The sequence below is a fragment of the Monodelphis domestica genome, chromosome 5 (genome assembly GCF_027887165.1).
Source record: "Monodelphis domestica isolate mMonDom1 chromosome 5, mMonDom1.pri, whole genome shotgun sequence".
In the NCBI taxonomy this organism is placed as follows: domain Eukaryota; kingdom Metazoa; phylum Chordata; class Mammalia; order Didelphimorphia; family Didelphidae; genus Monodelphis; species Monodelphis domestica.
The window spans coordinates 298,414,631-298,432,659 of NC_077231.1; the positions used below are offsets into that span (position 1 = coordinate 298,414,631).

The 18,029-nt window shown below is 43.4% G+C and overlaps 1 protein-coding gene across 4 annotated transcripts in view; it reads left to right on the forward strand.

Annotated features, from left to right (window-relative positions):
- The window catches only part of RARB (retinoic acid receptor beta), an 865,852-nt gene that overhangs the window by 757,977 nt on the left and 89,846 nt on the right, over positions 1–18,029 (forward strand). For all 4 annotated transcript variants that reach the window (XM_016426470.2, XM_001369850.4, XM_007505179.3 and 1 more), the window contains one exon: positions 7,999–8,140. In XM_016426470.2, the coding sequence (XP_016281956.1) occupies positions 7,999–8,140 (142 nt within the window). The remainder of the gene's footprint in view (positions 1–7,998; positions 8,141–18,029) is intronic.

Sequence of the window (18,029 nt, forward strand, 5' to 3'; positions counted from 1 at the left end):
GACGGTGGCAAGATGGGACTTGTTTTGAGAAAAAGACAAAGGATTGAAACCAGTAAATCAGCCAACATTCACTGAAGATGCTACAGTTTGAAACATGGAGAAGGGCTGCTGCTTGCACATCGCTGAGCGATCTTTCTTCTTTGATACAGAAGGCATGATGGAGAATTTTTTTTAAATAGAGCAGAAAGTATTTAGACTAAACCTTAGGAAGAACTTTCCTCCATGTGTTGCACAGGAAGAATAAGATAGCTAGGGAGTGGACTGCCTTTCGAGGTAGGGCATTCTCCAGCGCCGAGGGATGTTGTAGAGGCGATGATGCTCCGTTTGGATCCGTGAGAATAATACGCAAGAAACTTTTAATTACTTCCTTCAGCTTTCTCAGGGAATTTTGGGACTTTTAGGACAAGTTAGAGAGAGTGATCTTCCTGGAATGTCTTAACGGTAATCCTGCCTATAAGCAGGAAGGGGAAGATTGGATGCCATTCTAAGGTCCTTTTGTGTTAGCCCCTCTGATTCTCTGATTCATACACACCATTGAGCTTTTTGGTTATCTTCTGTGTACATTGAACCTAGAGCAATTCTAATATTGACTTAGGTGTCCAGGCAGGCCGGTAACTCCTTCCTTCTGCCTGCACTTCAGAATCTTAGTCTTCCTTCAGTGCTAAGCTTGGATATCACCTCCTCTAGGCAGCCCTCCCAAACTCTCCAGTTTCTTCCCCAAATATTTATAAAGTGCTTTGTCTAGTAGCTTCTTTGCTCTCCACTTTATATATGCTCTCTGTATACATCTTATCTTCATAGGCAAATGTAAACTCCTTAATGGGAGAGAGAGTTTTTGCTCTAGTCTCTGTATCAACAATCCCTAAGCAGAAGAAGTTGGTTAATAAGTATTTGAAGAATTGAAGTGAATTATATTATTGTAGATTTAGAGCTAGAAGTGGCCATCATTCCCTCATTTTACAGATCAGAAAACTGAGGTAGTGAAAGATGACTTGCCCTAGAAGACATGCCCAAGGTCATCCAACTATGAAGTGTCTGAAGAAGGATTCAAACTCAGACCACTCTTATCTGCTAAGCTGCCTGGCTGCCCCAATGAACATTTTTCCTTCTTGTTCTTTCTATCCCTCATTCGAATGAGGTCCAGGCTTAGGACTTTAGCAATGAAGGAAATTTCCTCTGATAGAGTTCAGAGACCTTCCTGTAACTTTTTTTTTACATTTTTTTTAAACACTGACCTTCCATCTTGGAATCAATACTGTGTATTGGCTCCAAGGCAGAAGAGTGGTAAGGGTTAGGCAATGGAGGTTAAATGACTTGCCCAGGGTCACACAGCTGGGAAGTGTCTGAGGTCAGATTTGAACCTAGGACCTCCCATCTCTAAGCCTGGCTGTTAATACACTTAGCTAACCAGATGCCCCCTAACTTAGGGTTTTAGAGAGATGCCTACATTGTGCTTAGTGGTTTATTAACTTCCCTGAAGTCACATAACCATGCAGGATTTGAGCTCAGGTCTTTCTGGCTCTTATCCTAGTATTCTATCTAGTCCTTTCCAGCTGCCTCAGTCTACCTCATTATTTCCCAACTAAGTATTCTCTTGGCTTCTTGCTTTCAGAAGATTGTATAGAATCACACTTAAGCAATATCTTAATATTTGAAAATTATCCCCCCTAACAATGACTCTACAATAACCATGTCTACTCTTTAAATCTTCTACCATATAGATCACCTTTTATCCTGGCATCCTATTTTGACCATCCTCCACATCTATCTCGCACACAGAGAACATTCTTTAATAATCATTTCCTGTTGCTACCACCCAAGAGGATCAAGGTCTCCATTCTTCTGACCTTCATGTTCTATCCAATTCCCTTCCCCTTGTACTGGGTCAGCCTCATGTACTTCCTTAGTCATATGTCTTGAGTCATGAAAAAAAAAAAGGAAAAGCATCTTATTCCCCCATAAGATCTTAAGGCACCATCTGTATGTAGGCAGGACTAGGCACAGTCACTTACTGTACTTTTGTGAGTTAGCCTCATACAAGGACCCCTGTCAGCACAGCAGAGAGAACATATGACTTAGACCTTGAGAACCTTGGTTCAAATCACAGCTCTGCTGCTAGCTGCTTGTAGGATCTCGAATAAATGATTTCCTCTTTCTTGGCCTCAGTTCCCTCATCTATAAAATGAAGGCGTTCAGCTAGCTGGTCTTTGAGGTCCCTCCCCACCCTATCGCTCTGGCCCTATGACCCTAGCCGGTTGCTTCACCTCCTCAGGCTTCATTTGTAAAGGGAGGAGGTTGCAGTAGGTCCCTTCCACCTCTAGCCTTTTGATACAGTTGTCCAGCCTATAGAATTTCCCCGTAGCATACCATGATTAAAGTCACTGCCCTAGACGTCAGAAGCCCTAGTTTGGACTCCTTGTTCCACTATTGTAAGATAAGGTTGATTTCATGCCCTCAGAGGTCATCTTGATGATCTAGTCTGACGCTCTTGCTTTACAAATAAGGAAATTGAAACCCAAGAGCATAAGGGACTTGGCCGAGGGTCACCGACTTGCCCAGGAAGTACACAATGGAATTGGGGTTCAAGCTTGGCTCCTCTGCTCCTTCCCAGTGCCCGTTCAACTAAGCCTCACTGCAGTCCCTTCGGGCCATGTGTTTCTGGGCCTTAGTGTCTTCATCTGTAAAATGGGTGACACTCATGCCAGCCAGCCCTCTTTGTTTTGTTAGTTTGGGGTGTGACTCCGATGAGTATCTGACAGCTTCGTTGGTTGCTGTATCAATGTTTTTTCTTTGTTTTTCATCTCTAGCCAAGCTATAAAATCTGCCCTCTCTATAGCCCACAGATGGACGCCAGTGAGACTGTACAGTTCTCCTCTAGACTGAATTCAATGAGCATTTATGGAGCTTCTAATACACACCAGGCTTTGTGCTCTGTGCTGGAGAGATGACAAAAGCTCAGACCTTCGCTGCCTGCAGGGAGCTTCCATCCTACAGGACATACTATGCCCTGTTAGCACATCTACAGTGCAGAATTCCTCCCCTTTATCACTCCCCACCTTTGACCCTTTCTAAGCCGACCCCCTCTGGTCCATTTTTGCCCAACTTTGCCCCTTCAGTCCCTTTGACTTGGGCCAAATTATTGCTGATTGCTCTTACTTTCTTTTCACTCATTTCCCCCAAACCTTCCGTTATCTGCCGATCCTCATTCTCATTCCAGTCACTACTTCACACGTGCCATGAGTCTTCAGGAGTTTCCAAAACTCCTGGAGCAGCTACATAGCACAGTGGATAGAGTACGAGACCTGGAGTCAGGAGGATTTGGGTTCACATCTGGCCTCAGACACTTTCTGGCAGTGTGACCCTGAGTAAGTTGCTTAACCCCAGTTGCCTAACTCTTACTGTTCTTTTGCCTTAGAATTGATGCTGGGAGGCGGGGGGCAGCTGGGTAGCTCAGTGGATTTAGAGCCAGGCCTAGAAATGGGAGGTCCTGGGTTCAAATGTGACCCCAGCTGTGTGACCCTGTGTAAGTCACTTAACCTCCATTTCCTAGCCCTGACCACTCTTCTGCCTTGGAACCAATACATAGTACTGATTCCAAGATGGAAGGTAAGGTTAAAAAAAAAAAAAGAATTGATACTAGGACAAAAGAGTTTTTTTTTTAAAGGAAGAATTTCCAAACACCCCCCCACCCCGTCCCCTTTAAATGGGGTCATCTCTTTTGTCTACTAGGAAGTAGGACCTTCAACAGAGGGACAAGAACTATTCCTTCCTTTTGGTACCATGCAAACTTAGCCCTGATGGTTGGTTCAGAGACAGGCTCTGATGTTTACACAACTCAGTTTAAGATACTCCCCAGTAGAGACTGTCAGCAAGAACTGTGGCAAACTAGAAATCATTTATTGAAACTGAGTCCTGCTGCTGAGTCCATGCCAGTAAGCTATTTTGGAAAGCTCAGAAAATCTGTGCATCACTTTGCCTCAAGGATGACTGTCCTCTTAAGTTCTTCTGTTCCCCTGGTACTGCCCTAGAGCCAGAACTAGGACAGGGCAACCATGGCTTTGCCCCAGGGTGCAGAATTTTAGAAAGCGCTGACCACACGTGTAATTCTTCATAAGGTGGAAACAACTGAGCTTAGTGTCCAGTTGGTAAAAATAATTAATTTAGATGAGAAGTTTCCTGGTGGTGGGCTTCCTCATAAAATGATTGATTGTGGTTTTAGAACTAGGAGAAACTATGGAGGCCATTGGGTCTAGCCCTTAATTTCACAGAGGAGAAGATACTGAGGTTCAAGGTGACACCTCTGGTGGGTGTTGGTCTCCCCCGAGGCCCTGCCCACCTGTCCCCCAACCCTCCTCACTGAATTTTCCTTGCCCCAGAGACACTTTGTGGCATATTCTCAGAATTTCAAATAGAAGTTCTGGCTCCATGGCATAGTTGCATCTGTCTTTGCATTTCTCCTGGCTCTCCCTACATCATTCTAATTATTTTCTCACTCAGAAATGGTAGGAGGGTCCCCTTCTCTGACTCTCTATCTCCTCCCCATGTGTAGGGAAGATGGCTAGCATCATCCTTGCTTACACTCCCCAAGAGGTGGCTTGTGGGAAGCTTCCGCCGTTGGCCCTGGACCATCCATCAGTCAGAATGAATCTGGGGAAAGAGATGGCTTTGAGGGCAGCCACTCTACCTGGGCGTAGCATCATTCTGCTTTTAGTCTGTTGCCTTAAATTTGGGGCAAATTCTGAGCCTCAGAAATGTCAAAAAAGGAGCTCTGCTTTTCTGGAAAATGTGTGGGCCGCAGGTACGTAGGGACCTACGTGATGGGAGAATGCAGCCCGGGGCCAGCTTCTCTGGATTTGCCTGAAGATATCTTGTTCTCTAGCTGCTGTCCCTGAGTGTGCACGGAAATGAGCTTAGTAAGAAGGCTCTGCTAGGACAGTGGAGCTTCAAAGGTCTCTTTCTTCTGGCTCCTCACAGATGGACTTTTGTCTTTGATTCAGGCTATCTAGAATCTCCAAGCTGTACAGGACCCCAGACATCATGTGCTTTTGCCCTTATCAGAATGGGAATCTCTTGTATAGCTTTTCCTCCAAGTGGCCATCAAGGCTCCATGTGGAGACATTCACAAATGGAAAATCCAACCAATTCATTTTACTTGGGGTAACTCTAACTGTTAGGAAGGTTCTTTATATCAAGCTAATAAGCCTCTTGGCAACTTTTACCCATTGTTTCTAGTTCTGCCATCAGGGGTCGAACAAAAAGATTTTAAAATTAATTTATATTTTAATAAGAATTTACTAAGTGCCTACTATGTGCCAAGCATTGTGCTAAGCATTTTATGAAAAATAGCTCATTTGATCCTGATAACAACCCTGAGAGGTAGGTACTATCTTTATTCCCATTTTATAAATGGGGAAACTGAGGCAGAAAGGGGTTGGGTGACATCTCAATCACACAGCAAGCCAAGTATTAACATCAACTGGATTTGAACTCTGGTCTTCCTGCCTCCAAGTCCAGGACTCTATCGACTGCCCCACTTGACTGCCCTTAGAAATCTCTTCTCTCTTCCATTTGATAGACTTTTGAATACTCCAAGACAGTCTTGAGGTCCCCTTGAATCTTCTCCAGCTGAAGGATCCTTAATTCCTCAACTTGTGCTCTGACCTTTTTATCATCCTCTTTAGCATCCCCCGGATACTTTAGTGTCCCATGGATAACTCTAGCTTGTTAGTGCCCTTCCTAAATTGTGATTCCCAGATTGGAACATAGATGGAATCTGACCAGAACTATCAACCAATCAATAATCTTTATTAAATACCTGTGTGCCAGCAGAGTACAGTTCTCTCTCTCTCACTGTTACTCCATTTCCTTTAGAGATTACTTTCCATTTAAACTCAGTCAACAAACATTTGCTAAATACCTACTATGTGTCCACAACTGTGCTTAACCACTTATGATGTACCTGGCACTGGCTTAAACTCCTGCCCATGTGCCTGGCATTGGGCTTAAGTACTAGAATCACAAAGAAAGATAAAAGACAGTCCCTACCCTGAAGGAGTGCCCAGTCTAATGGGGAAGATAACATTTAAAAAAAGGCATAAAATAAATTGGAGATAGAGTCATTCCTCGTTATAACACAGTTCACTTATCATGGCTTCACTGTATTGCAGATTTTAATATATATATATATGTATATATAATTCTGTATTGTGGAGTTTTTGCTATATCATGAGATTTTGCAGATGAATGCTATACTGTACTCAATGGAAATGCAGTATGCCACTACCACTTGTGCAAGTTTGCCAGTGTGAGATTACACCCAGCGTACTATTGGCTGATAGAATGAAAGGCAACCAACCACAGCGCTGTGTTCTGCACCCTGGCTTTTTTTGATTGGCTCAGTGACTGTAGCATTGGTCTGTTGACTCTCCTGTACTGTGCCCATACCTTCAGCATCTCTCCTTGTCCACTTCACTTAGCGAATTTTCACCTATTGAAGGGGTTGTCTGGAACGTAACTCCTGCAATAGGCGAGGGATCACTGCAGTCCCCAGAGGGAAATCACTGGCATTAATACATTTCATGTGTACATAGTTATTTGCATGCATGCTTTGGGGTAAAGAGCCATTTGCCCCCCTTCTCTATGTCCCCCAGCTCAGTATCTGACACATGGTCAGCCTTTAGTAAATGTTTGTTGTCTGACTGTCTGAAGGCAGGGGTAGAGATCACCTGCCTGAAGGCAGAGAGCGAATCTAAGCTGGAAAGGACCTGGAAGAGTCCATTGCTAGTTCAGCACAAGACCTAGACCCCAAAGACAGATCTTCTGACCTCAGATCCCGGGTTCTCCCCTCTCCTTTTTGCTATAATACATCCAATAGAGCTGATAGCCACAAGAATCTCTTCAAACGTAATGAATTGGAGTGCCAGAACCCCAAGGCAAAGAAAGTTGTTTGTTAAACTTGGCAGGTCCAGAAAGCATGAGCACATGGCATAATGAGCCAAGGCTATTGCTAGGTGCCATGGACACAGAGCTGCAGAGGCATGAGTAAGGCAATCCTCTGCAGAGATAGCTATCCGCAGGAGCTCTGATCAAAGGCTTGTAGCTCTTGGGTTTCAAGGGCCATCAGAGGGCATCTTGTCCAACCAGCCTCATCTTACAGATAAGGAAACAGGTTAATTGACCTGCCTGAGGGTTACACAAGTCGGGAACATCAGAAGCAAGGTTTAAACCCAATCCTCTTGACTCCGGAATCAGCGCTCCTTCCACGTGTCATCCTGCCTCTTAGGAACAATCTTCTGAAAATTAGGAATACTTTTTGGAGGCGTCAGACTCAGGGAAATATCCAGACTTGGGATCTTTTTCTGCAGGGGGAACTCTAGGTATAGAAACTCCCTCCGCCAGTGGAAATTGGCAAGATGGCTGTAATTCACAGCCTTAGAAAGTTCCCTAAAATGTTGAGGAGTTAGGACATGACAGGGCATGGTCTATAGCTCTTGAACCCAGATCTTCCCAATTTGAAGGATGCTTTCTATCCAATAATGGTGCATGCTGCCTTTCAATTAATCCTTCAAAAACGAGTAAATAATCATATCCCCCTCCCTTCTCCCTTCCTTTCCTCCTCCCCCAAATCCTCTGCTTGGAAAATTCCAGTTTTCTTCCATTCCACTCATTAAAGATGGAGCCCTCTAATGAAAATGATCTGGCAGACAAAGGCAGCCTGGGGTAGTAAAGGGGAAATGGTTTGAGGGAAGTGGACTAAGGATCCATGTGTCAAACAGTCTTCTTTAAGTGAAAGATAAGGTCTAGTTTTGATAAAAGTGGTGTTTATGTGAGGCTGGACAGGGTTCCCTGTTGCCTGGAGTGTCATGGAACCTCGGTTTACCCCACTGTCATTTCCTTAGCCCAGGGAGCCATTGGGGATCTGGGAAGAAGACGGTGTCACTCTCTGGTCACCGCCCCATCGGATGATTCTTTTCTCTGTCTCTCTGCTTGTGGTTACAGGGCTTTTTCCGCAGAAGTATTCAGAAGAACATGATTTACACTTGCCACCGAGATAAGAACTGTGTGATTAACAAAGTCACCAGGAACCGCTGCCAGTACTGCCGACTCCAGAAATGCTTTGAAGTGGGGATGTCCAAAGAATGTAAGTCGAGTCTCCAGGAACATTTTTCTGCCTTGTTTAGCTTATTTCTGGCTGTGTTCTGCTGAGCGTCTCCATGCTTCCCCCCATACAGCTGCTGGCATGCAATATGCCAACATGACATTAATGAGGTGCCACCTAGAGTTAGGTGGCAACAGAAATGACACCAAAGTATGGCAATTTGGGGATTTTTCTGATGAGAAGTTAGTGTGGATGGAGTTAGGAAGGAGGAAAGGCAGAATCGAGTTCCAGCTCTGCCTCTGGCTCACAGTGTAAAACTTTAAAAAGTTGGGGGCAGCTGGGTCACTCAGTGGGGGAGTTCTGGGTTCAAAACTGGTCTCAGACTCTTCCTAACTGGGTGACCGTGGGCAAGTCATTTGACTCCCATTGTCTGTTTCTTACTGCTCTTCTGCCTTGGAACCAGTATACAGAATTGATTCCATGATGGAAGGTGAGGGTTAAATAAATAAAAGCAAGCCCTTTAACCCAGTCTGGGCCAGGTAAGGGGTGCTAGGATCAGTGCCTCATCCTCTGTCAGCTGTTATAGCCACGAGCATCAGGATGTCCTTCACATAGCAGCCCATACAGTTATTTCCCCAGATTGTATTCGCCATTCCCAGATCTTATATTGGCCATCTAGGCCAGGTGTGTGACCGTTTGGTCCCTTTGGCTCAGTCCCCATACTGCTGTTGCCTGCACTTCTTTAACCTTCCAATCCTGGTCCTTCATTTATCACCTTCACTCAGAGCTATAATTTTAAATATACAGCTTAATTAAATTGACTAAAGGCATAGCAAAAATAGAGACCTTGATAGATGTGGCGCAGCCCGCCATTTATTTAATCCCAGGTCAAATGTCCCCAGGTAGGAGAAAAATACATAATTGAGTGGCTATCTATTATTTCCAGCCATGGCCCCATCTGGGAAGGTCCTGACTTCCAGCTAGAGTCTAGGACAAGAGAAGACATAAAGACATAGTCTAAAGTGTGTGCATACATGTGTGTGTGTGTGTGTGTGTCTGTGTGGCAGCGTGGGGATGGGGGGCAACTAGGTGGCTCAGTGGATAGAGAGCCAGGCCTGGAAATGGAAGGTCTGGGGTTCAAATCTGGCCCCAGACACTCAACTCTTGCTCTTCTGCCTTTGAACTAATACACAGTATTGAAGCTAAGATGGAAGGTAAGGGTTTAAAAAATTAAAAAAATAAATGAGGTTCAAGTAGGTAGAGCAGTTTGATGACTAGATAGTCTCTTTTGATCTCACTAGGGTTTATCTATGGCCACTTCCTTCCCCACTAGGAACTATTCTCACTCCTGAAGTCATTCGTAGGCTTTTTTTAAGCTTTACCTTCCATAATAGAATCAATACTGGGTATTAGTTCAAAGGCAGAAGAGTGGTGAGGGCTAGGCAATGGGGGTTAAGTGACTTGCCCAGGGTCACCCAGCTAAGAAGTGTCTGAGGTCAGATTTGAACAAAGGACCCCCTATCTCTAGGCCTGGTTCTCCATCTACTGAGCGCCTCTACCCCCATTAGGTGGCCTTTGACCTATCTACTTGGATATTTCTTTGTCCTTGATGCCCAACCTCCATTGAGATGGGTAGAGTTGAGAGGATTCTAGAGCCTGATGTCAAGGACACTAATGCAAAGGTATAGATATGGGGAATGGGGTGTCACATTCAAGGAACAGAAAGAGTCTTAGGAGAAGTCCAAAGAAAGAATGAGAGGCTTCGGATTAAGAATGGGAGGGAGCCATCAGCTGAAGATCTATAGAAAAGAAGAAGAGCTGCAGTCAAACACGGCTGGTCCCCCAAGGAGGAAGGATGTATGAAGACAGTAGGTTGGGCTTTTGCCAAGAATTACCTTCTAAAGAGCTTCCACTGGCTAATGGAGTGATCAGGGAAGAAGAGATTTTCCTGGCTTAGATTTCCTGAGAGAAATCTTTTCTGAAGGAGAGAGAACTCTCAGTCACAATTCAGTCAAGAATTATTGATGTTCCAAAGGCTAACTGCTGAAATTATTGCCTTGTCCCCCATCCTATGAAAAAAAAATAAAGTAACCCCCCAAGAAAGCTTGGTTCCATCTGTTGTTCCCCTAAAGCCCTACTTCTTCTCATGGCCCAGCATGATGGACACACGGTCTTGGCTTCCTAAAGGTTCTGCCAGCTGTGGCAAGTTCAGAAGAGGCCTCTTTGCCCTTGTGGCTGGAGGCTCATCTTCTCTCTGCCCCCTTTCTTATCCCCTTCCTAGTGGCAGGGATCCTAGAGTCACTGCATTGGCAGAAAGATGCAGAGAAAGTGGCCACCTATGGCACCTGCTGTCTACTGGAATCACCAGATGGACCCAGGCCCAATGGAAAGATGGGGGAAGCGAAAAGAGGAGAGCAGACCTCTGGTCCTGCTAAAGTAGGTCTAGATAAGCAAAGTCAAGGACAGAGTATGAATAGTAATTTAATACGATGCTTTGGGCATATCATAGACTTTTAATGAAGTCTTGTTGAATATTGCTTATTTTAGCCCAAAACATGCTCAGGGAGGTGGGAAGGTTTTGCCATGGATTGACTGGATTATTTGTCTATACCTACCCAATTTGACAGGATAATTGCCAAATCCATCAATTCACACAGCCTCCTGAGCCTTTCAGTCACAGGCTACAAGTTGTTAATGAGTAATCCAGATGGGAACCAAACTGGAATCTTACATTTATTTTGTGTGGGCAGGGGGCCCACATCCTGATCCTTTTCCTTAAAACCATATCCTCCTCTGAAAATGGTAGATTTGTTGGCAGCCCTTAGAAATGTTTCCCCACACCCAGTAAAGTTATTCCCTATCTTCCCCGAGCTTATCGCCTTCATTCGATTGGGAAAATCCAGACAATAGTGAGAAAATGGCAATGGGACCACTGGTATGGGCTTAACAAGCCTACTTTCCTGAACGGATATGAATGGCAAAGAGAAAGCACCATTGGAGCATTGTGATTGAGACCAATCAAAACCAAGAAAAGTAAAGAAGAGGACAAAAAAGAATGACTAGAAAAACGAGGAGTAAAACTAAGATACACAATGAAGGACCTTGGGACTATGGTCTCGAGGTGGAAGGGACCTCAAAGGTCATCCAGTCTAATCATGTTATTGTAAGATTTAAATTAAGTTGAATACTTGAAGTGTTATATTTATAAAGTTTATTATCTGACAAAATAGAACCACGTAACTAAATATTTTCTACCTGCTCAAAAGTCCCGTTCCACCAAAGCCTCAACAGGAAGGAAAAAAAGAGCGAGATGGACCTCCATCCAAATTATATCCTGTCTATGTCATCACTTAACGACAGGGAGTGAGAGGGGTTGTGGGAATCGTAGTTTTGCTGGGGATTGTATTTTTTTAGGTTAACAGATCCTAATTGCACATTATGGATGAGGAAACTGAGGCAAAAGAAAGCTAAGGGACTTTTCCAAGCACATAGATGTAATAAATGTCTGATTCTAGAATTATGCTCTTCCTATAGAAAATTCAAGTCCCTCATTTTTACTAATAAGGAAACTGAGGCTCAGAGAATTTAAGCGATTTATTTATTCAAGATCACACAGTTGAGGAGGGAGGGAAAGCATTCCATTTGTGGGGGCAGCCAGGACAAAGGTACAGAGGCAAGAGATGGAATATTATGCACAAGAAACAGGAAATATTTGGGAGTGTCAAAGCCATAGTTTGAACCTCAGTCCTCTATTTCCCAATTCATCTCCATTTCGTGGCACCATATTGAATTGGATAGAGCCAAGAATGATCACATCACAGAATGTTTGGGACAAAATGGTCCTTAGAGATCATTTAGTCCAACTCTCTCATTTTAACCAGGCCCAGAGAGAAGAGGTCAGTCTTATAATAAACAACTTATCGGTGGCAGATGGAGGATAGGAATGCAGGTATCCCGTATCATAAAGTAATTTTCCTTCCAGTACCCAGAAATATGCAAAAACTGAAAGTTCTTGGTAACTCTTTGGGTGTTATACTGTTCCATCTAGACCCTCCTTTAGGAATGGTTGTTCTTGGTGGAATAGGAACATGGGAACTGGGGAGAAATGGAGAATTCTTATGAGGATCCTAACTATTTCATAGCAAAGTCCAAGGCAGAGTGATCAGGAGGTAATATCCAGTTTTATACTGTAAGAATTCGATACTAGAGACAATGGGTGAAGAGAATGAGTTCGATTAATTTTCACTTAAGGACCTCAAAGGCCTGTATTACTTTCAAGCCAGTCTTGAGTGACTGGACCTTGACTTTTAGTGATGTCCAAATTCCTTTCATGTGGAAACTTCCAGGGCCATCTTCATTAACCTCCATGGACTCCACTAGAAGATGGACAGGTACAGAAGAAAAAGAAGGCGCCATATTTGATTCCAAGGTTATGAACACATATGAATGGGAGAATGGTGGTGCTATTAAAAGAAATAAGGAAGGAAGCAGCTAGGTGGCTCAATGGATTGAGAGTCAGACCTAGAGATGAGAGGTCTTGGTTTCAAATCTGACTTCAGACACTTTCTAGATGCGTGACCCTGGGCAAGCCACTTAACCCCCATTGCTTCGCCCTTATCATTCTTCTATCTTGGAAACAATACACAGTGTTGATTTTAAAAATAGAAGGACAGAGTATTTTTTTTTAAAAAGTGAAATGGGGAAGTGAAAGGACAAGCAGATTGAGAAAGGGCAGGGAGGAAACGAGGGGATGAATTCTGATTTGGACATTTTGATAACCAGTAGAAAATGTAAGCGGAGATGTCTACTATGGGCACTGGAAATATGGATATGGAGCTCAAGAGCAAGGGTAGGATTAGCCATATGGATTAGAAAAGCCTCTATTTAGAGGGGTCAGTTGAATCTATGAGACGAGATGAGATTGCCATTGTTAGGGCACAGGGAGAAAAGAGGAGAGAGTCAGGCAGTGAACCTGGAGGACTTCATGGTTAGGCAGTGGCAGAAAAGGAGACAGAAGGAAGAAGCAGAGACTCGGTGGAGGAAAATGAGGGTTATGTTTATGACAGAGCCAGCAGGGACAGCTAGAGGAGATATATTGGAAGTCAGATTACAAGAGATCGGGATGAGAGACAGTAAATTGGTTAAGGGTGGGGAGAAAGGGAATGGGGGTTCCAGTTGTAGACTAATCCTTTTGAGGGAGTTTGGTGTTGAAAGGGAGGAAAGATGGGGCAGTGGCATGGGAGGATGGGGCATGGTAGAATTAATGGAGTGTTTTCTTAGACTAGAAGATGACTTCAGTATATTTATAGGCAGAGGGGAAGGAATCAGTGGAGAGTTGAAGTGAGAAGAGAAAGAATGGCTAACTGCTGGAGTGAGATTCTGGAGAGTAAATTGAGAACCAGTCCTAGAGATGGGAGGTGTTGGGTTCAAATCTGGCTTCAGACAATTACTAGCTGAATGATCTTAATCCCCATTGCCTCACTTACTGGAGCCTTGGAACCTATACACAATATGGACTCTAAATGGAAGGCAAGGGTTTAGAATTTTTAAAAAGATTCTAGAGAAGGGAGGCTGGGCTCTTGGACACAGATGGAGGGCCAGCTTTGGGAAGGTGGCCTTCCTTTTTCTCTGGAATTGAAGAGGAGGGCAAGATCGGTGACGCTGTAGAGAGGTTTGTGGATGTGGAGAAGTCGAAGGAAGTCACATCTGATATCCTTGTTCTCAGGAAAGAAGGAGGGGTGAACAGCTACTGAAAATAAACAGAGCAGGGGTCGGACTGAGCATTTCAAGACAATGGACAAAGCGTGGAACAGAGACGGTGGAATACGTGGTGGGGAGTTGATAAGAAATGAATTAAGGGATGGCTGAGCAGCATGAAGGCTCATGGATTCTGAGCGGAGAGTTTTGGCCTAAGGACGTGGCTTTCTTTGGCAGCCATCATGAACTTGAGAACGGAACCGAGAAAGCAGCTGGCAGGATTTACTCAAGATTGGGGCTTGGCTAGGTGGGTACAGCAGGAGATCAAGAGGGCAAGAGATTCTCACAGAATCACAAATTTTCAGACTTGGAAGGGATCTCAGTGGCCCTCTAGTCCAAACAACATTCAAAAAGGAATCTTCACTGTAGCCTAGCCAGCAAGGCACACATCCAGCCCATGCTCCAGGAGCTCACCCACCGCCTCTTGAGGAAGTCCAGTCTGTGCTTTCTGGACAGCACGAAGAGATGGGCAACTTTTTTCTGATATACAATCTACATTTTGCCCCTTTGCAAATTCTTCCATTTCTCCTTGTTTTGTCCTTTATGATCAAACAGGGCAAATCTTGTTCTTCTACATGCCTTTATTTCAAGTAATAGAAGACCCCTGAGCTGTACTAAATGCCCTCCATTCCTCCATCCAACCTTCCTATAGCATAATAGAAAATAAGCTCCTTGAGGGCAGACCGTGGCATCTTGGTTTTTGTATCTTTAGTGCCTAGCGCAGTGCCTGGCATAGAATATTAAGCCCAAGAACACCTTTTTAAAAAGCCTTACCTTTAGTCTAAGAGTAGATATTCTGTATTGTTCCTGGGCAGAAGAGCAGCAAGAGTTAGGCAATAGGGATAAAGTGACTTGCCCAGAGTCTAGGAAGTGTCTGAGCAGATTCGAATGGGGGGCCTCCTCTCTAGGCCTGGCTCTCAGTCTGCTGCCCTCCTCCCTCTTAATAATTTTTGACAACATGTTGATCTTATATTTTTCTTCTTTAAAAAATAGTTCTTCACTATTAAGGAAGACTGGGTAGAAGGAAAGAGGGGGATACAGGAATAAATCTAGTTGATATAAAAAAAGTATATTTTTTTAAATGCAAAAAAATATATAACCAAATATATTTCAAACAAACAAACAGATCAATGAATGAATGAGTGAATGAATGAATATTTGTTCATTGATTGAATGATAGACAAAACCTTTTTCTATCCTATTTATTCTCTGGATTTAGGTTACTTTTTAGCAATATCTTGGGAAAGTCCAAAGATTTGTTAAGATAGTAGGCTGGAGGCAGCTGGGTGGCTCAGCAGTTTGAGAGCCAGGCCCAGAGACAGGAGGTCCTAGGTTCAAATCTGGCCTCAGACACTTCCCAGCTGTGTGACCCTGGGCAAGTCACTTGACTCCCATTTCCTAGCCCTCACCACTCTTCTGCCTTGGAACCAATACACAGTATTGATTCTAAGATGGAAGATAAGGGTTTTAAAAAAAGATATTAGGCAGATAGCAAAGACATCCATGTTAAATACCAAACTCTTAAAAGGCAAGGAATAATTTGTCATTTTTGTGTTTAATCATGTCAGTCATATTCAACTCTTCATGACCCCATTTGGGATTTTCTTGGCAAGATACTAGAGAGGTTTGTTATTTTTATTTCCTTCTCCAACTGATTTTACAGATGAGGAAACTGAGGCAAATAGGATTAAGTGTCTCAACCAGGGTCACTCAAGTAGTGTCTGAGTCTAGATTTGAACTCATAAAGATGAGTCTTCCTAACTCCAGCACTAAGAATAACCAACTGAAATTTATCACAGAAGAGAGTTGGGGGTAGGTGCCGCCATTACAAAATGATAATGATACTTTTAAAACGTAGTAAATAAAACACTAACATATCGAAGAAAAACAAAGAATCAAAGAAGGCAAATTTTTCAGAGAAGAGGCAAATGGGGAGAAATCAGAGAACTCAGAAAAGGACCACTCCGGGCATACTGTATTTGTAATGGTGAAGCAGAGGGCCAGAAAGAGAACTAGCACAAGCTTTGGCAGGCAGGAGAGAGCCCTGGTGGGAAGACAGCACTCCAGGGGCTTTTGGGTGGGAGTCATTGTGTGTTGGAACCTTTCAGCCAGATAGGCTGGTGGGAGGTCAGCCACAAAGGCTCTAACGAGTTCATTGGGGCTTACCAAAGAGAGTCAAAATGAGGTTCATTTTGGGGGACACAACTGATACCTGTGCCTGGCTCCACTGGTTTATCTGCTAGATACCTGCAGACACAGGTGAGGACATTGTGAGACTCTCTTAAGGACTCAGCGATGCTTCTTTTCTGCCATTTCACAACAGTCTTCTCCATCCCCAAATGGGCCACAGAACTGATTTCTTGGTATTTTTACTCTTTTCCCTTTAAAACCTGGACGATAATATTCAATGACATGAAATGATAATCATCTATTTGGACAGCGATGAGTCTGATACTACCATTCTCCTTCCTACCCCTCACCTAGATGGCATAGAGGCTTCCCCTGAATCCACACATGATAATTAAGGCCCTTTGTAATTCAGTAGTCTAGCCTTACCCCTACCTCAAAGGATCTCCAGCTCCAGCGCCATGTTCTACATGAAGCCTTTCTTGGGATTTCAACTGCTGGTGTCTTCCCTCTCATTTGGTTGCTCTGGTTCAGTCATTTATGATTCTTTTTGACCCCATTTGGGGTTTTCTTGGCAGAGATTCTGGAGTGGTTTGCCATTTTCTTCTCTAACTCATTTTACAAATGAGGAAACTGAGGCAAACAGGGTTAAGTGGATTGCCTAGGCACACATAGTGAAGCATTTGAAGATAGATTTGAACTTGGGAAGATGAGTCTTCTAGACTTCAAGCTTGGCTCTCTACCCACTGTGCCACCTAACTGCCTCTAATAACTCATCGCATGTCCCTCCCTCTCAGAGACTCTTGTATTTATTGTGTATGAGTGGATGCATACATATGTGTGTGTATCCACATATAGACACATGAGTGTGAGTGAGTGTGTGTGTGTGTGTGTGTAGCAATCAGGTTTTCTTAACCTGGAGTCTATGGACTTGCTTTTAAATATTTTATAATAATTTCATTATATGGAAACACAGAAGAAAAACAACTGCTTAATCCCATAGGTCAATGGAGATACGATTGGGGATATAGATTCTAAATGATCACCCTAGTGCAAATATCAATAATATAGAAATAGGTCTTGATCAATGACACAAGGGGGAGGGGGAGGGAGAAGGGGAGGGAAAGAATAGGAATCATGTAACCATGGAAAAATATTCTAAATAAATTACTTAAATACAATTTTTCCATTAAAAATAATTTCATTATATGATTGGTTTCTGTTGTTAGACTATAATATTTTATTTGTTCTCTGTATTTAAAATGGAGTGAAGGGATCCATTAGCTTCCCCAGACCACCGAAGGAGTCTCTGACCCAAAAAAGGTTGAGAAACCCTGATCGCGCTGTATTTATTAACTTGATAGTCATCACATATTTATTTTTCGTTATTATAAGTAAGTTCCTTGTGCGTAGTGATTGTTTCCTTCCCTGTATTTGTATCCCTCGCATCCAGCACACAGTCTGTATTTAATAAATTCTTCCAGGTTGATTTATTGATCTTTGATTGATTCTTGACCCCAAGTCCAAGCTGTGAGTTTGCCAATCTCCTAGAGTATGTCTGGAATTCGAATTACTCATTGGATTCTGCTGAACCATTGAGTGGGAGATTCAGAAAGGCAGATTTTGGCTGAATGGTAGGAAGACTAGATGAAGAGGTCCTGGGTCGCTTGTACTCTGCCCTGGTCACACTGCATCTCTAGGATTACTGAGTTCGGTTCTGGACGGTCCCCTTTTATGAAGGATGCTGGTAAGCTGAAAACATCCAGTGGATGGTAATCGGAATGATGAAAGGCCTTGAGTTCATAGCTTGGAAAATTGTTAGTTGAATGAATTAATGCTATTTAGCCTAGAGAAGTCTCAGAGGACATATGACAGCTGTCTTGAGAGTTTTGTTGTTTTTTTAACACTCATCTTCTGTTGGACTTGATACTTATTGGTTCCGAGGCAGAAGAGTAATAAAGACTAGACAACTCTGGTTAAGTGACCAGTCCAGAGTCACACAGGTAGGAAATGTCTGAGGTCACATTTAAACCCAGAACCTCCCATC